At 37.1% G+C, this 20322-nt stretch overlaps 1 protein-coding gene across 1 annotated transcript; it reads right to left on the bottom strand.

The window, feature by feature from the left end:
• Positions 1 to 12291: 12291 nt before the first annotated feature.
• Positions 12292 to 20053, bottom strand: LOC134801248 (uncharacterized). The gene is made up of 2 exons (XM_063773780.1): positions 18932 to 20053; positions 12292 to 13117 (listed from the first exon to the last, which is right to left on the bottom strand). The coding sequence occupies exons 1-2, from the start codon at positions 19443 to 19445 to the stop codon at positions 12810 to 12812; spliced, it is 822 nt and encodes a 273-aa protein (XP_063629850.1). The 5' UTR covers positions 19446 to 20053; the 3' UTR covers positions 12292 to 12809.
• Between the last annotated feature and the right edge of the window lie 269 nt (positions 20054 to 20322).

The following is a 20322-nucleotide window of genomic DNA, read 5'->3' as shown; positions in this document are numbered from 1 at the left end:
CGCGGCGCGGCCTTGACGTTGACCGCCGGGGAAAGTGCCCCTGACCCCTTTCCTTGTGTCCAGAAACTCGTGTAACTGACCCCTGTTGCACGTGATGCACACAGCGTTTATCTTATCTTTTTTTGTGGTTTTATTTTTATCTTTGTTGTAGTATTTCACTTTTCTTTAACTGACGGCTCGATTCGGAAAATGAATTAGATTTCTACTAGACTTCAACAAGCTACGATACGGATAATTTAAAAATATTTGTAAGATAGATATGTCAAATTTGACGTTTCCGCGATTCTGGAGGTCAACCGGAGGTCCTCGTGAACGATTTCGACAAGTTATGACTTAGATATCCAAGTAACATCTAGTCGATATCTAATGTAGATCTAGTTGATCTCTAAATCGTCTCAAGATCTTGTGATTATCTCGAAATCCGAATAGGCCTGTGACGATGAAACAACCTAAACTGGTAAAGATACCACAACGAATTTGCACAGATATAGTTGGTCAAACCAATTTGTCAGTCAGTAAGAACCAGGAAACCTATACTCATCCTTTTCTTTTGGGTGCTAGTACTAGTGTAAGACAAAGATAGTATGATTCTCTCTGTCTATGATTGAAATGAGACAGTCCTTTGACAAACTATATTTGTGGACGCACATAATTATAATATATTGTTGTTTCGCTCGCACAGTGACATTGACAACCGGCATTATGAGCGGGACAGCAATATAATTACGCGCGTGCGATAGAGATAGGAACAAGCGGGCCAGTTAAGAAATTCCACGTTCTAAGCGTAATAGGGACTCTTACGCAAAACTCTGTTTATAGGGGGCGCCACTACCACTCTCCATCACAATCTGGGGGTCTACCGCGAAACAAGAAAATCGAAATTTCGTTATTTGACCTCTCTATCACTCTTGCATATTCGAGAGGCAGATAACTAAATTTCGATTTACACGTTTCCCGGTAGGCCCTTGTTAACAAACCGCCTTGATGCCATCAATGTCATATTTTATTCTGAAGTCTGTGATAACTTGTCAAAACACAGTTTAAGGCACAGTATGTATAAGTTAGTCTATGAATTTACTAGAGACGGTAGTGCTGCACTTTGGCGGCAGAAAATTGCAGTAAAACCCACTATTCGTATTACATTACTGATGGTTGTTGTTCATGATATTTCGTCGACTATTAAGAGTATTTTAAGATGTTTTGCTAGAAAAGTAAGTATAGTAATTTAAATCTTAGAGGTTCTGCTTTATGACTTACTAAACTTCATGTTAAATGTGACAAAACTTTGACATTCAGCTTTGACATACTTATCAAAACTAACATGTCAACTATATAAATTATTCGGATAAACCAAAAAATAGTAAAATTCTAGTAACCGTACGCAGTTATGAAGTCAGCAAGAGCAGCACCATACCCGTCTTTGAAAATAGACCAAGCGTGCAGTAACGACAGCAAATTTACCTTTAAAAAACTCGTTGGCAGAAAACCGAAGAGCAGAATCATCCTACCACGACAAAGAGTGAAAATAAGGACATCCCATCGCCACAAACTCAGGATGTTTTTTCGGAAAAAAATGCCTGCCTTTACGAATAAGTATAGCAAGGTAAAGACGAAGGTTGTGGACAAGGTGAATTCAGTGACTGAGAAAATTCAGGATAAATTTACGGATGTAGCGTTTGAGGTGCAGATGATGTCAATTGAGAATCCTTTTACGAGGGATTTTTATGAAGATCATTGTATTATCCTGTAATATCTTAACGAAAATATGCTGTAGAGAATAAACTGTATGTTAATATTTTTCTTTTCAAACTTATTTACCGAAGCGTTTCGAAGCTCTCCGTTTTGACCCGGGCAATCTGAGGTTCTACCGTTCGATGTGTTACTTCTCTGTCGCACTCGTAAATTCGTACGTAAGTGTGACAGGGAGCCAACACGTCGACCCTCTGCTTTCGTATGTCTGGATGTTCTCTACAGGTTGCAATTCTCAACCGATTCTCATTAAATTTTGTGACCAGATTCCATGTTTAAATATTTTTGTCGATCCAGATTTTAGAAATTGGTATTTAGATGTACACTTTAGACCCCCATTCGCCAAAAGTATCACACATGGGTCATACAAATTTAGTTGAAGGTATGCTTAACTCATTCGCATCTTTCCTGTAGACATCGCAGAGCAAATGCTCAATTTTACGCTGCACTCTTACAGTCAAGATGCATTTTTTCAGTACTTGAGACTTGAATAAGAAAAACATGATAAAGTTAGACCAAGAAAAGTCTGCAACTATTTCGATAGCACAACGCAGTGCAAGTGTTATTTATACGTCACAATTTCACAGAAGATTGACGTTTATAATAATACCTGCACTGCGTGTGCTATCAAAATCGCTGCAGACTTTTCTTGGTCCAACTCTATTCATGCACTTGGGTCGTTAACTGTTTTTGTATTACAAAAGAGACATTTTCTGATATGAGTTTGCCCCGATTATGACTACGACATTGGTACAGTCACAGAATAAATAATAGTACTAGGTACAGCAGGTTCACTCTCTAACAAAACGCGTCTATTACGACAGATGAGCGTTTCTTTTATTTTTTGCCATTTTTATATATTGTGACCTTTTTTTCCCACTTTTGTGTTATTTCTACTCAGAATCACGAGCTCTTTCCATCGTAATGGGATAAAAAAATGTCCAAGAGTTTTTTTTTCCTATTGTGTTACCATTTCCCCATATACTTTGTATGGCGGTAACAAAAAGGAAAGTTTGAAAAATGTATGGAAATTTTTAGGACACTTTTTTTCTCCTATAAGGATGAAAAGGGCTCGCGATCCTGACTAGAAATAACACAAAAGTGGCAAAAAAGGTCACAATATATAAAAATGGCAAAAAATAAAAGAAACGCTCTGATATGACCGCAAGGTGGCACAAGCGCGAGCAGGCGTCCATTTTGTAGCAGAGTGCGGCAACTACTATGGCTAAACACCAAAATTGGTGTGCGCCGCATGTACTTGTAGCGACGCGACGAAATCGCGGAGTGAGCCACGCCTGGTACAGTCTACAAAATGACCTAAAAACCTAGAAACCTTACTAAAACACACATGTGGTTAACATGACTGTCAGAGTGGGGTGATGGGGTGAAAAAGATTAAAGTCAGAATTATAATTATGTAGAAAACCATCATTTTACCCAGAAATTATTTTTATGGTTAATTTTTTACGCATTTAATTTAAAACACAAAACCATTTATAAATATTTATTATGTTTCTTCAAATAGTAACTTTCAAATTATGCAGATTATTCTAGATAACAATTATTAGAATTAAACAATAATCATTTGAGCTAAAAGTCAATAAAAATTATCTACTAAGTTACTGTATAATAATTATTATGACTACTACAATTTATTTTTACATTTCTAACCTAACTTTATAATTAAATACATTTTATATTTAGACTACAACTTTGGTACAAACGTGCTCTATTTCCACCGAGCGTTTACTGCACGATTCGAACTTAAAGGTACGTCAATTAATAGATCTAGAAACGATATGGATTAGATGTCATCATCATCATATCAGCCAGAGGACGTCCACAGCTGGACATTAGGCCTCCCCCAAAAAGTGCCACAATGACCGGTCTTGCGCCACCCGCATCCAGCGGACTCCCGCGATTAGATGTGTCAGTGTCAAAAGTGACGTTTTTGTTCGAAGAAACGTCACATTTGACACTATCATTGTCATATCTAATCCATATCGTTTCTAGATCTATTAATTGACGTATCTTAAAGTTCGAATCGGGCCGTTAGTCATTTACAATAATGTGTGACAGTGTAAATTTACAAATTCAACTAATCAAATAATACATGTCTAAAATTAGGAAAACCTAGGTGATAAAAGATTCCCAATAGTCCATATTGACTCTATAAATATTTTATTATAATGATGTCAAAGTTTACAATACAACACAAATCTTACAATCTACAATATAATACAATACAATACAAATCTCTATAAATTGAATACTTGTGCTCCTTAGGGCGCTTACAGACTAGCGTTTTTTTTCTGCGCGTGTACGATCGTTTCGGCGTTACGCGCTTACACTCGCGCTATATTTCGCTACATTTGGTCTATACTTCCACACGTGCTTCTAAAAACGAGCTTTATGTGCGTATAAAAATGCTAGTCTGTAACCGCCCTTCGTAAGCACCTGTCACTCTATCGCACTAATATGTAAGAGTGATAGAGAGACAGAAAGCGTTTCGTTATCGTAGCGCAAACGATTGGCATCTTGGCTAGGCGCCCAGGAAGTCATTTACGGCAGGGGGCCTAGCCAAGGTGACAATCGTAAAACGACAAACGACGAACGAAAAAATAAATTGTATCGTGATGACAGATGCTAAGAAAACTCAGGTAACTATTTCAATACTTTTCATCACACTCCCTTTAGTAAATTTGGAATTGCACGCAGGTTTAGCGGGAGTTATAGAAAAAGCGTTCTCCCTAGGGAGTTATGAAGTTTCTAGTGCCATAATTAATAGATTTTTGTCTTTATACTTAATTTTTGTATCGCAAGTGTGATGAAAAACATTGTGTGTAACTCGGGGCGTAATAATATTGCAAACTCGACTCTATAAATCGCTCCGGCAAGCCGTCGCGATTTAACTTACTCTCGTTTGCAATATTCAACTTACGCCCCATGTTGCACAATGTACTATTATTACTCCTTTATTCATAAACCCGCCACAAGCCTCAATTAGCTATATCAGCGGTCGGCAACAAGCGGCCCGCGAGCCTCCCTGGCTATTTTGTATGTAATATTGACAACCGACAAATATCTGTCATCAATACTCATCAATATTAACAAAGTGCGGCCCGCGTCAACTTCGTTAACTACTGTGTGGCCCTTGGCTGCTAAAAGGTTGCCGACTGCTGAGCTATATAATCGTTTGTCTTTATCTGTCATTTTGACTTATGTATTTGTAAGAAAGGAACAAAATATAATTTAACTAAATCAGGCCCGTAAAGTTTTATGAATAAGGAGGTTAAAGTTTATACTGCCATTTTCTATCAACAATTGTAATCTTGGCTGTAAGACCTCTTGGGTGCGTAGCCAACGTGCAATCGTTAACGCTCCGAAGCGAACGAAACGTAACTGTCACTGTCGCATTAGTGTGGAAGAGAGAGATGACTATTACGGTACCCTACGGAGAGTTAACGATTGGCACGTTGGCTACGCGCCCTGGCAGCCTAGCCAAGGTGACTCGCTTTGTGTCTCTCTATCTCTTCTATATTAGTGTGACAGTAATCTTTGCGTTTCGTTCGCTACGTAGCGTTAGCAATTGGCATGTTGGCTACGTGCCCTGGTCTGTCATTTTAGAAATCTTAAGAAACCATTTTTCTGTGAACGTTTGGCTGACATAATGACGACGACCGGTCTGGCCTAGTGGGCAGCAAGTGGGCAGTGAAGCCGATGGGCCTGGATTCGAAGACCCTGCGTACAATTTTTTGTACATATACCAAAATCTATTTTGAACTTTAATTGTGTAACTAAGGGTTCCAATTTCAAAAACAAAATAATTGCTTCTGGGACTAAGGAGGTTTGGTCAATACATAGACTAGGAATCCTCTAGACCGAGTTTAGAGCAATTATTTCATGCAACCGATGATGCCAAAAATGCGGGGGTGAGCGGGACGAGGTGAGCGAGATCCCGTGCCGTGATTGGTCCGTTCAAACGACGAACGAGTTCACGGACGTCACACAAATACACTTTTGACTCGAACATGGAGTAAATTTACCGTAAGTATGCGTGGCAGAGGGGGTAGCGCGACTATGCTCAGTCTGGAGGATGTCTTGTCTGTGGGTCAATATTCAGGACCCATGATCATCGGCATATCATCTCTCCTGTAGTGATGGTCATCGTAGTACACATGGTCTTCGCTCTTGGAAGGTACTTGGATGATTTCCACTTGGGTCTTGCCTTCGTCCTTTCTGTTCTGGACGTGAGAGTGGTCGAACATGCCCTTTAGACTGAGGATAGATGCCATCACGGTTGAGAAGAATCCCATCATGAGACCTGAGAAATAATAACGGGATTAAGAGAAGAGGAATAAAAAAAGGAGTTAACAAAAACTTATTAATGTCTCAACCACAGTCATATACAGTTGTTCGAAGAGGGAAGACGGGGAGGCTCGCGCGCACCCGAGCTGCATACATCGCTGTCATTGCATTGTTAGAAGCTCGGTACACGTCAAAGGCCATCGGACCACTGTTACTTTTGACACTGGCTCAACTGAGGAGTGTCTTTTCAAAAGGACTTATCTTTGTATTGTGTTCATAGAGAAATAAGCCCTTTTGAAAAGTTTCTCCTCAACTGATCAATTTCAAACCAATTTAACAGTACGAGCCATACGCACGTATCTTAAAGAAACTTTCGGCCTGACTAGAACTTTAAGGTCGTTTCTTCAAACAAATACGTCACTTTTGACACTAACATATCCGATCCATATCGTATCTAGACCTAATATTTGACGTATCTTAAAGTTCGAATCAGGCCGGTAGACTTTATAGTGATATTGATTTTATTATGTAGTAGCTCATACATTTGGTCTCTGAAAGCATGGCAAAATGATGGCATTTTGAACTGTCTTATACCTATAGTCGTTTTTTTAGTCCAATGTAATATGTAGGTATGAATAATATATAAAATATGAATTCAGGATAAAAACTTTGGTTAATTTTGCTATGAAAATAGTACTTTTTCTTAAAATATACGTTACTGCCGCCTTCTGGATAAGCTTGGTTATCGAATTGTTATAAAAGTTACGGGAATTTTAACAACGAACGAACGGAATTTAGTATTAGATAAAATATAAAACTTACCTTTTACGGACAAAAAAGCTAGAGCCTTCAGCGCAACAGGTACCAGTATACTCTTCGCGGCTAACAGCCCCAGTATCAGAGGCATCATCATCTTCTTCGGCATCTTGAATTTGTTCCGCCTCCTCTTGCTTCTCTTTGGCTGCTTTATCACTTTGTAGATGCATTTGTTGATCTTGACTTTGCTTTTACGTTTGTGCTTTTTAGATTTCTTTGACAGGTTCAACGTTTCTTTGGGTTTTGCTTTTTTCTTTGCGAGCGCACGAGAAGAATCTTTAATTGAAAAATATACAGAATTGAACAAGATTAATACTCTCTCTCTCTTCCAAGCTGTATAGTATATCCCACATGGTGATGGGGTCAACAAGATTAATACTATGAAATTTTATTAATTCACGGTTAAAACATGATAAATTAGTTTATTTTTTTGCTTTTTTGAATGGAATAGAGCTACAAAGATAGGCATCTTTTTTTTAAGCGTGCAGTACCAGCGCCCTCACTGTTAACTGTACATCGGTGGACTTTATGCCTTGTGTAATAAGGTCCACCGATGTACAGTTAGTTAGGACCGTTAGGAGTGTTGCTGTTTGTGCAAGGTCACTTAGCTTTAAAAAAGTCATACTTTGACATGAATGTTGAAATGATTCAGCATATCAATGATTTAGTGAATTTTACTAGAGTCCTTGAATAATAACTTAATAACTATTTACTCGTATTGTTGTGATCATTCAAGGACGGCTACTTAACTGTACATAAGGAATTAAGGATGTCTTGGGCTGATATGAAAATATGAGGTCGAAAAGTATAAAAAAAAATAGAAAACATACCTTGTAAAGACCTCCTCTCAAAGCTCCCAGGCTTGAACACCCATTCCACTGGCTCAGTTTCGTTGTAACTTTGATTCACAAACGTGTGATTTGGAGGAACGAAACCAAATACGGTCTCCGTTTTTACGATACCGTAGTTGTTGGTGTTGTCTAGAATCAATCCGCTCGAGTAGGGCATCATTTCGAAAGTTATTTTCTTCTGTCTTCTCTTTTGATTGTTTTTTACTAGCTTGACAACTTTTCCAATGTGTTATTGTTTGACTTGATGTTTAATGATTTTTTGAATATTTGATGATATATCGAATCAAGATTTTGAGTTGCTTCTTTTATTCTAATGCCATCGATATAATTGTCTCCTGTTTTTTTATTGATTGCTTGAACCATTAACCAATATTGGTTGAAGATATTAATTTATTGTGATTATCAACAGGTACTAGTAAAGATGTTCCATCTGTACTGATTATTTTATGTTTATGACTCGAAAACAAGATTTATGTTTTTTTCCGAATATACCCAATGTCTTTTAATGTCACTAACAGTATGACAGGTTTAAAAGTCCACTTAGACTTTTATACGAAGAAATGAGTTCATTACGGCCTATGAAGCATTACGTCGCGACTAATGAGTTCAAGTCTACAATTAAAGGTTAATTTGAACCTGTGAAAGCATATGATAGTTCTGTTAACCTAGAGGCGAAGTGCCGTGCATTTGAAGGTCATTGTCATAGTACCTATTGCTGTTATAGTATGTAAAGTATTCTTTTTAAATATGGGTCCTAGCAGAAAGTGTACCAGCTCTTTTTTGTAGACAATTTTATGTAGATTATGTATGTAAAAGAATATTTTTTGCTGCGGGCCACAGTTTACGAGTTATTTACGAAAAACAATCAAAAGGGACCTTTAAACGTCGCCGTAATAGTAATGGAGCTGCAGTTTACATCCGAACATTACCTTAAAAGTTAAAGGTATGACGATGTCGATGACGTTTTCTATGCATTGCGTATTTGTCTTATAAATATACAAAATTGATGCGTTATTTTTATTGAGCGGCGGTGTATCCAGCTTATATTGCGAAAGTTCACATTACTACAGGAACTTCAAGCTACTTATCTTTACCGACTTTTTGAGCATTATTTTAACTATATTTTGAGCAACTATTTTTCGCGTTTAGGTATTTGGGTGAATCAACTTTTTTTGTCAATCTGGAGGTCTAGCATAACTTGCGTTCCAGCGCGCGTGTCCATGTATTTACATAAAGTCGCGCTAGATGTATGGAGTCGCGCGCGAGAACGCAACACATGCTAGATCGACCGGTTTTATGGCATTTAAACTAACCAAATAACATGCATTTTAGTGCTAGTTAAGTGCATAATGTCTACCTAGCACGAAATATAACTTGGTACAAGAGATCTTTTAATAAACTGTGCCACTGTTGTCGCCTGACTTACGGGCTAGAACAAAAACAAGGAATAGTTGATTCACCCATTTTTATATATTAAAGGTGACATGAAAGAATTCAAACTTGCGACCTTTTGGAACACCGGTTTGATCGCTCTTAAGAGCCAACGGGAGTGGTCATTTCTCCATACAAACGTACTCCTCGTTTTCCTCCGTGGTTTTTGAAGCTAGAGCAATGATTTTTTCAACACAGATTAATATTGTCAATATCTGTGTCGGACCGTTTTGCTTTTTTTGATATTTTTGTTTTTTAAGGCGCTAGAGCCCTTTAAAAATGGCCAAAATGGCCTAATTGACTATGCCGCAATGAGAGGCGTGGCATTCAAAACTGATATCAATTAGCCAAAAAAGCAAAACGGTCCGACACAGATAATTTCGCCGCTTCCGTTAGCGAGACGGGTATATTTACCTAAAATATTTAAAACTCAGCTCCTGTTTCGTCTTAACAACTGGGCTTTAACCGCGAAAATCGAAGTTCGCAAATTGCGGGCATCTTTCTATGGCACTCTTATTACGCCTTCATTGGAGGAAAAGAGAAAGATCCGCGCAATTTGTGAATTTCGGTTTTCGCGTTAGGCCCCATGAGCTACGGAAGCTTGCCAGAAGCGTGCGAATCTTTCCATTCCTTCATTGTTTTTGTACACACGCCTTAGGCTACCCACCTAATTTGTTTTAGACTCAATGGTCATGTTTCATCTATGTACAATTGTACATGTATTTTTTTTTAGCCTATTTGAGTGTCCTACTGCTGAGAAAAGGCCTCTTCCCTGGTTTTACATAACTCCCGATTTAGCGCTTCTTCCGGCCAGTTTGTTAAGGAAGGCGTCAAAGTCGTCCTGCCATCTCTGCGTCGGCCTGCTCCGCCCACGCTTCTTCGTCGGCATCCACTTGGTGGCTATGTTAACCCACCTATCCGGATACATGTGACGTGGCCGGCCCAGTCCCATTTGAGCCTGTTGGTTTTTTTGCCAACATCATACATGACTTACATGTCTATATTAGATTTGAGGGCTAAATATTTTGCAAAAAGCTAAACTCTCCGATTACATTGTAAGTGGACCGTAACAGCTGCCCTGCCATTATCCGTCCCGACTCATTTCACGGTCCATCGTCATCCAAGAAAATCACTGTTCTGCTATTTACTTTCATATTGTTTTCTTTGGATTTTAATATTCCGATATAACTTTTCCCACGATCGTTGCTTAACTAATGCATTTGTTACATGCGCTATGGATACTTGTATTTCAATTTCTGTCAGAGAACTTGAGGCCGATTCAGATTTAAGAACTCTTTATGGTTTTGAACTGGTTTTGATATGACCTTGAAGATCATTTATGCTGATTGGTGCGAAATGAAGTTAAAATCGTGCGTAAGATGCACACTAATTATAGTCGTATGGTTTTAAAATGTCGGGATCCACTTGAGAGATTATAACGATGAATGCCATTGTTAACTGAAATAAATGTCATATACTAAGAAAAAGTGACCAAGGCCTGCAGTGCCCCAGGCTGGAATCGAACTAGCGTCCTCTGCTATCGCGGCAGGTGCCTGTGCCATTCAAATTCTAATAATAATTGTTCTAATACTTCTAATGGCATTCTTATCTTTTGCCAAACCAAATCGCTAATTACCTGTGCAAAATTAAGTGCAATAACATCAAAAGATTCTAAACATATTACATTTTTACCACTTGAAGAAGAGTTAAATTACAATAGCTGGTACTCGATATAGAACCTTTTGGAAATTAAACATGAAACATAAACTAATACCTGGGCGACCACGGCTCTGAATTCCAAAAGGTCCTATAGTTATCGAGTCTCTGCTATTGTAATTTGAACTCTATTCTTCAAGCGGTAAAGTTGTTATCTGTATGTAAAACCATACGACTATACCAAGATGATGGTCAAAGCGGTATCAAAACCGGTTCAAAGCCAAAACAAATTGTAAGATTAGAATCGATCACCTTGATAATTAAACCCGGGTGTATTAGGGCGTTTTCAGAAATAAATATCGAAAACCCGATTCTCACAGATCCCGGTGTTTTTGGCTTCTTTCAACTCAGAATCACTAGCATATTCAATTCTGATGATAAAATAAAATGTCCCAAAAATTTGTATGAAAATTGTACATTCCACTACGTCACGCACATACAAGTGAAAATTTTTTTCATACTAAAACGTGACGTAATGGAATGGACATTTTGGAACATCTTTTTTTAATGGTGGGATGGAGAATGCTGTCGATTCTGAGTAGAATGAGCCCAAGAACGTCCAGGTGTGAAAGAATCAGGTTTTCAATATTTATTTCTGAAAACGCCCATTAAATGAATAGTTATTTACGATACAAGTGCGGAAAAGAGAAAATTCGAAACGAGTGGCGATAAATTAAAACACGACCGAAGGAAGTGTTTTAACTAAGTCGACACGAGTTGCGGATTACCTATTCGCACGTGTATCGTACAACGTTTTACAGTACATAATTATGGCCCTTTAAACTTTTCACATACGCATGAAAGTAGCATATAATTATGTACTGTAAAGGCAATTTGCATGATTATAATTATGTAGTTTTCATTTTAAACGTATGTATGTGCCAAATTGATACTTAGGTACACATATCTCTAATATTAACTTGGTCCTTCCTACCCTGTGCTCAGTTAAATGGAAATGGCACAGAAATCAAAGTCCTGGAGAATTTATTGATATCGATTAATATCGTTAACTACAATCATACTTAGTATTTATTTTGATGCCATAGAACAGGGCTCTCCAAACCCCGGCCCGCGGGCCAAATCCGGCCCGCGAAGCGTTCCAATCCGGCCCGCCGACAGCGGTCCAATCCGGCCCGCGGGAGCCAGGCTCCAGGTGTTCAGCCCTAACAGCAGCAACCCCAGATACACCTACCCCCCCTCGGCGCCGACGGTGGCCCGCGCAAAAATTCTGAGGCGCAATATGGCCCTCAGGTAAAAAAGTTTGGAGACCCCTGCCATAGAATGTAATCTGGTATTTTTCTCTAATACTTACCATTATGACCAATCTTTTCTAAATTAATTCTTTATAATATATACTTAAATAAAAGCAAGGCAATACTTTCCATAAAGGTCAATTAGGTATTTAATAAAAATTGAAACGATCAAAGCATAATGTCTTTATATTTTCATAATGTTCGTTGATCATTTTACAATTTTAATACATACATGATCGTACATAATTCATGGTAACTACTATCATATACATTACTACGTCGATTTGGTTCATTTTATTCGTATTTCTATTAAATTAAATAAATAGCTTAATTTTCATTAAACACTAATTAAATAAATTATGAAATTATTTACAAAAGCGCGAGCGTATAATAAAAACAACAACAGAACCATTCACATACCGAAATGACAGTTCCATTTCAGTATTGAATTAAACTAAGTAAAGTTTGTAGAAGTTCTGCCCTTTGATTTCGGTGGTTGATTTGTAAATCGTAAAAACCGTGTAGGTACATTGGGAAACCGAAATACATCTTCGGCTAACAGCTAGCAAAAGTGTATAAAAAACAAATGCTACAAAACTTTTGCCTTAAATTTATAACTGAACTTACACGGTGAAGAAATTAAACTTGGATGGCAACTGCGAGTTATCGTCGACTTTATCCTACGTTTAGTAACTGCCTTTCTGTAATCCCATGGTAGCGGCGAACAGGGCAAAGAAGAACCCGGCCAATCCCGTCGCTCCTACCAGCAGTACCAATCCAGCGACCATTAGAGGTATCATTGCGAAGTACTTCATCTTGTACGCTAGGAGGAGCGGCATCATGTATTTTCCCAGCTTCTTCGTCTTGGGTTTCTTCGGTTTGACCTTGGTCTTCGATCGGTCGTGTTCTCCGTCCTGCTCCTCGACTTCGTATTCACCTTCTCCGTCTTCGCCATCATCTTCGTCATCCTCTGCTCCTTCAATGCCGAAGAGGTCTGTAACAGGAAAGATTGATTGATATAGCTATCCTACTTTAGTGTTATCATTAGTTGCATAATAATTATCGGTATTATTTTGATAATGATCTCGCTCGCATTTCAAATTGAGTACCTATATAATTATATAAAAATTGGATCATCATCTTCCTCTCGTTATCCGGGCATTTTGCAACGGGTCATGGGAGCCTCGGATGCGCTTGACAACTTATCCTAAGAATTGGCGTAGGCACTAGTTTTTACGAAAGCGACTGCCATTGACCTCCGAGGGGAAACTAGGCCTATAAATAGGCTAGGGTAATTATAACAATTGGGTACTGGGGTGAAAATACAATTACTCGTAACCTTTGACCTTGACCTCAATCGAGAAGTTAAGATTAAGGTTATGTATGAAGCGAATATATATTTATGAGTTCCTAATATGGTAAAATGATTTTTCAGATACGGCAAATTATGCTAAATCTTAGTGTATTGAAACTCGGATTAATTATAGACCCAAAAATTATTTCCTGCAGCGAAATGACAATTATAATTTGTAACTGAAATAAAATCTAATAATTAATGTAACTTGCAAAAAACTAAACCAAACTAAGCGACTGCGGATCGAATAGTTTAAAATTCATTTATTAATACATCAATAATTCGAAACGATAATGTACCTTTTCTAAATAAAAATGAAAGAAATATTTTATTAATTACCTATATTTTTATCTAAGTAACCCTTTATTTTATTTTGATTAGGTACTCTTTCGATGGGTTTAGGGAAAAAAGGTATAAAACATAATTAGGTTATAAAAAACAAAATGATTATACTAACACTTGATAAAATCAAACTGCAATTAACAAAACGCAAAGGAAAACAATAAATAGTTTAAGAACATGGTATCGAGATGTGCTTACAATTAGCAAAACATGCAAAAGTTATAATTACTTTTAATAACCCGCCTACAGTTTCATGCGTTCAGATCAAAGATAATTAGCGACTTAAATAGTAAGCTTATCTTTACTAGTTCATATTATCTTCGCGTTTTCTTCATCTGATTTTAACACGCAAAACGCATTTTCTAAACTGTAATAGGTAGACTTTGCTAATTAGGAAAGTTGAAATCTACTTGACTTTTTCCCTTAATTGACAAAATCACTTCGCTTCATCAGAAACATCATAGAAGAGAAAATAAATGGAAGGAGGGGGAGGGGAAGACCAAGGAAAAGTTATATCAGTCAAGTAAAGGAGCATATAGGGGCCGTGTCGTAACAGGACAGTAAAGGGCTGGGTTCGGACCGACCAAGGTGGAGACAACTTCATCACGCTGCACCGACAAGAGCCCAGCTCTTAAATTGATGATGATGACAAAAACAGCAGAATTTTGTATACAACACAATTCATCGCATGTGTAAAATTTGTACCTACGTATACACTGTGTACAGATCTTTTTTTAAATCCATTGAAATATTATTAGATATTGAGATTTTCGCTGACAGAAACAACAATTTTTTTTATACTGGTAACTATGTTGTTCTTATCATAAATTCTCAATGAAATTGTATTTAGTAAACATAACAACTGAAAGGTAGCCTGTCAAAGATAACTAAATAAAAGAAGATAAGAAAATAAAATAAATTGATTATGAACTGAAGACAATATTAATTATGAGCACCCATTTTAATAAATATGTCATCAGTAGTCAGAAAATTCAGGGTCATATCATAATCATAATATTGTAATGTCCAAATGTCAAAATGTTTAAGTGTCATGATATATAAATGTCCATTAGTACGAATATTGTGATGTTTGGGCACTACTTAAGTAGGTATAAATATTATCAAACCAACATTCAATCTAGTTCTCGATGTCTAATATTAATAATTCCGAACTATATGATATTAAAACAAATATTACACACATACATACATTCATACATACATATTTCCCGGAGGAGTAGGCAGAGAACACGGATTTCCATTAAAGACATATTATTTTAAATATCTAGAAGATTATAATAGAATTCTCGACGATATATGTACAAAATAAATCATGTAGGTATGCGCAATTGTTGCACCAAAAATACCCTGTTACATCGTTTGGTATTCAAAGTAAGTAATTCAAACGTATTTGTATTTCTTTCAAGTAGCGTTCAAAACCTAATTGGGCATTGTGACATTTGGAGATTGGAAAACTAACTCATTATAACATACAAACTTATTTACAATAATTGAAGGGATGTTTACAAAAACAACATAACTGCTTAGAGCGGTTGACACTTTTTTAAGAACATTGTTAATCGTTTCAAGTGTCAACCAGTGTAGTCAGTTATGTTGTTTTTGTAAACATCCCTTCAATTAGATTATACACCAGGACTTTTTGAAATTGGGATATTATAAATGCCAAGACTTATTGATCATATTTTCAATGAAATCCACGTTTCAATGTCACTTCTGGATTCGATTGGCTCACAGGACCGGGATAAGTGGCGTACTCGAAGAGAGGCCTATGCTCGGCAGTGGGCGATAAAAGGCTGATATAATGATGATGACAATTTTGACCTTTTTAGAGAATTCAATTCATTGACAATTTATCATTGTGACATCTAGACACAAATTTGGACACATCAATTAAAGAGAATGAAAGCAGATCCAAGAAAAAGAGTAACTAGGTTAAGTGCAAGCTGAATGATTTAATTGTTTCCTCAAATTTTTACTGTAGGAATCGATTAGTAATGATTAACTTGTTAGGTATAATTATACACACATAAGTTCCGTAATATTCATGAATGTCAGCCGCAGTAGAGTGTGTCTATTCCGTACCGTGTCGTGATGATTCCGGTAATTATGTCCGAACTGTGAATCAATTATAATGAAAACGAAACATTTTGCAATTAATTTCCTTACCTGTCATGCCTGTCGTTTTTGCAATCTATGCATTTTTTTACAATCCTCTAATTACGCCAACTATAATCATTGAATTACTTCCGAAATGTATTTGTCAGAATCATTTGGGAAATTATTAATTTTTAGAAAAAGTTTTTCCTAAAACCATTGTCTATTCAATAATGTAAAGCCAACCTAATAAGTTGAGCCTAAATATAACTAAATTTATATCGTCAACACTTCAAAAATTTTACGATTGAAGAGATAATAATAACTAAAAGAATTTTTGGTAACATTTCAAAACCCTTAATATAGGCCTCCCTAAAAATTTGCCACAACAACGTCTTGCGCCGGGGCATTCCGGAATATTGACAGATAGAGTCAGACCGAGAAAAGTCTGCAGCGATTTTGATAGCCCACGCAGTGCAAGTGTCATTTTAAACGTTAGACTTCTATGAAATTATGACGTGTAAATAACACTTGCACTGCGTGGGCTATCAAGATCGCTGCGGACTTTTCTTGGTCTAACTCTAAGTGACGCTATTTTTAACACTTTTTTTTTAGCAGATATTTGGCCAGGTAGTATTTGATAACTGAGCTTTCAATTAATCGTCATATAATACAGATTTTTACAGGTTATTAAGTTGTCTTAAGTGTCACGTCTTCAACAAATTAGACCTTTTGTGGAATGCCCCGAAGGCCATTCAACGTCTCTCTGTGATTTTGACCAGATCGCCAGTTTACTTTTTGAGAGCCTTCTTTATCTGCGCCTGAACCGGAGTTCACTGTCACCATTCAACAACTGTTCTGCCCTGTCAACCATCGGTTATACGTGGAATTCCCCGCCCAGAATCACCATAGTCTGATAACTCAGCTATGACAATGTTTTGAAGCAATGAATCCATCTGTCAGATTATACGATTTTGATATTAAGAAAAGGTAATAGGGTATATATTTGCTTAGAGGGTCGAATGGATTTACCCGAGTTGAAGTTAAGCAACACATCCAACAGTAGTTGGATGGAATAATGAAAACAATAGGCGAGTAAGATCAGAAATTTAACCTAAAATTGTGCACTATAAGTACTGTACTCTCTCTCATTAGACGCATGTGCATGTGTGGGATTTAGGTGCCAAAATTATTTTGTGTCTTCATAATTTTCTTTAACATTTAAAATTACAAATACAAGTTTTCTCCGCTGGATTACAGCCAATTCTATTAGTTGGTTTTCGTACGTATCCTCTCATCTCCGTCTCACTGGATAGCCTCAGTCAAAAGCAGACTCAAACATATACTTAACGCCACTTGCACCATCCCACTAACCCGCGGTTAAGCGGTTAAACCGTTAACCAAGTATCAAATTGTAGGTACTAGTAACTATGGTAACTCCAGGTTTAACCGGTTAACCCCGGGGTTAGTGCGATGATGCAAGTGGCGCTTAGTCATCGAAAAACCCGAAGTCTGCACGCCTTCCAAAACCTTCGCATATAAAACAATTAACCAGACGGAACAAAAGCCAACGAACCAATAAATCGCTAAACAGCAAAGACAATCGCCAACAATGACCGTTCTATTTCCATCTATTTCGCTAGGAATGGTAATCAGGCGCAGTGGAGCGAATCTGTTTGGTTCAGTTGACCACGCGATGCTCTATAATGTACATTTACATTTTACACTCAACAAGCGGAAATGATGATGGGTTGCTGATCAAATTTAGGGGTTCGGTGAGAGTGATGACTTGTCGCTAACGGATCGTAATGATGGTGGTATGTGAAGTCACCATTAAATTGGCAATTAGGGATGAAGAAAAAGTTTTGGTAATGAAAGTTGATGAAGTGAAGCTAAGGGCTGGGATGTAAGCAGGTCAAGTGACGGAATAGAATAGTGTATTTTGCTATGTGTTTCCGGGTTCATTTTGTTAGTATGGCTAGTTTTAGAGTTTTTGTAGGGTATAGAATAAGATGTATTAATGTTTGCTTAAAGAAGCTTTACTTTATCTTCATTTCAAGCGTTTTTTTGTCGTTTATAAAATTTGAATAAAGAAGTGATAATTTTTTATTAATATTGGACATTCTTACTTATTCAAATATATTCTCTTAAAGATGTTTGTCTCGACTTGTTTAAGCTAAGATGATTTGCGGCCACTCAGGGTTACCTTTTTTAACACTGTAGTATGGGCTCGAATGAACCATTTATAGGTAGGTATGATTATAGGTAATTGATAAGTCAAGCTAATTGCCGTAGCGAACGTGATAAAGTATACAGGGTGGAACATTTCTAGAGACTGAGCTGAAAGGATAGTGTTATCTAAGTGTTCTACAATCGAGTTATTATAATCGTAAAGCTGGATTAAAAAGTAAAACAAAATCATTAAAATGAAATATTTTTATATCAGTGACAACCCTACAAAGTTATTTACATTTTAAATTGACACATGTCATGCCATTCAATAGGATTCACTTGCTAGGGTTGAAACATACAGTTTGTTAAACACTAATGTTTAACAAACTGTATCTCAAAAACGGTTAGAAATATTAACGTGATTATAATAAGTGAAAAATAAAGTACGTAGTCTGAACAATTCCCAGTTTGCGTAAAAGTCCTTCGTTCTGTTCCACCCGATATAGCTGTAATGTTAAGTAATATTTCAATACTGTCAAATGGTATAATGTGTTAGTGTACTTGTATTCTACTTGAATAATAATTATCATAAATTCTGACGGATTATGCTTGTAAACGTAAAAAATAAACTGTTATAATTATAAAATAGTCAACAAGTGCCAAATAGGTAGTTTATTGTTTCTATATTACATAAAATTGAGTCATTTAAGTACATTGGTACCTAAGATATTTATGTGACAAAATAATACTTACAATTAAAAAAACAAGATTTAAAATTTTAAGTGGATCTTTAAAATTTTATTACGTTAGACTACTCATACTTACAAGAAATAGATCTCCTCTGGGCAGTTTGTTCCGTGAAACCTTCAGGTTTCTCAATGATTGGTTCCTCGTACTCGCCCAGCGACCTCCCCTGGTATTCCCTCAAAGGTATCGCTATCGGCTGGAAAGGACCCCCCTCCAACGGGTTATACGCATCCTGCGTCAAGTTCTCCTTGCTTTTCTCTTCGGCAATTGCAAAATAATTACCGGGGAAAAGAACCTCCGACTTATATTTATTATCTGGCGCATAATAAACACTCCTTTCTCTAGTCGGCTCCTTCAACGGGATCGCGCGGGGCCTGAACCTATAACCCTCGAACTCCTTAGATCTCCTCGGCGCTCTTTCAGGCTGAACATTTATTGCACTGGTCACATTAACAACAGCAGTCCTTGTTCCACTATTTGTAACACCAGATAACGACCACAGTTTAGTCAAATTACTTTCATAATCTTCAGCTGAAGTTATAACAACTATGCAAAACACCACCGCCGTCTCCCGCCACATCTTGAGCGTCATTTTAAAAATTGACTTTTGCTCAGACGTCACTGATTTCACAATTGAGTTACAGTTCACTTTCTTTTGTTTTATTGTTTCACCCCGCCGGTCGATCCACCATTTTGTTGCAAGCGATCGCGTAAAACTGAATCACTATCGTTGGACGACGTTATATTTATACATGTGTAGTATAAACTTGCGTTTTTCCTTCGGGTTACGCTCGGCCGGGCGCGGGTACGGAACCACTCAGTCCGCTCGCAATTCCGATATGGGCGAAAAATGAAAAGGCACCAAAATAAAACCTGGGTTCCCATCACGGCTGGTCTGCCTCGGTAATGGTGACCAATTTTCTCCGATACAGTGGGGTAATTTGCGATATTGTTATCATGTCATTATTTGAGACTCTTCGGAGACGTTTTCAAAATCAGTAGACGTGAAATTTCGTATCTTTTCTTTCAGATTATTTTATTTTTAAGTCTTACGTCAATGACTTAAGGGTTAAGTTTGAATGGATTGGTGGCTTACAAATGGCAAAAAGGTAAAGTTTAATTTAATTTAGTTGTAGACAAGATGTATTTAGGATGGTAATGAAAGCGAAAAGATGACACTCGTGTCAACTTCATGTCATCATTCACGGATATCTGTGGATATCTTATTTTAGGTACTTTTAAAATCGTTATGAAAGTATATTTAAATGTAAGTATATTTAAGTACATATGAGCATAAAAGGTAAAAACTCGCCCGATGGCCATTTCGTCGTAAAATTCGTCCCTCGGCGCGCTATATCTTTTTTCCCCTTCTAATTCCTCTTAAACAATATAATAATAAACTATGCTTAAGTGTGCGTATGGCTTGATCAGTATAAGGATAACATTCCATTTCTGACTGCAGCTGCACT

The sequence above is a fragment of the Cydia splendana genome, chromosome 21 (assembly GCF_910591565.1).
Source record: "Cydia splendana chromosome 21, ilCydSple1.2, whole genome shotgun sequence".
Classification (NCBI taxonomy): Eukaryota; Metazoa; Arthropoda; class Insecta; order Lepidoptera; family Tortricidae; genus Cydia; species Cydia splendana.
Note: the sequence above shows the minus strand (reverse complement) of the source record. Positions and strands in the feature narration are given on the sequence as shown.

Excerpts from the sequence above, each read along its gene's own strand:
- LOC134801248 (XM_063773780.1), bottom strand. The coding sequence starts at position 19,445 with ATGACGCTCAAGATGTGGCGGGAGACGGCGGTGGTGTTTTGCATAGTT. Across the intron at positions 13,118-18,931 it reads CCAGAGGAGATCTATTTCTT|ACCTCTTCGGCATTGAAGGA; the intron begins GTAAGTATGAGT and ends TTCCTGTTACAG.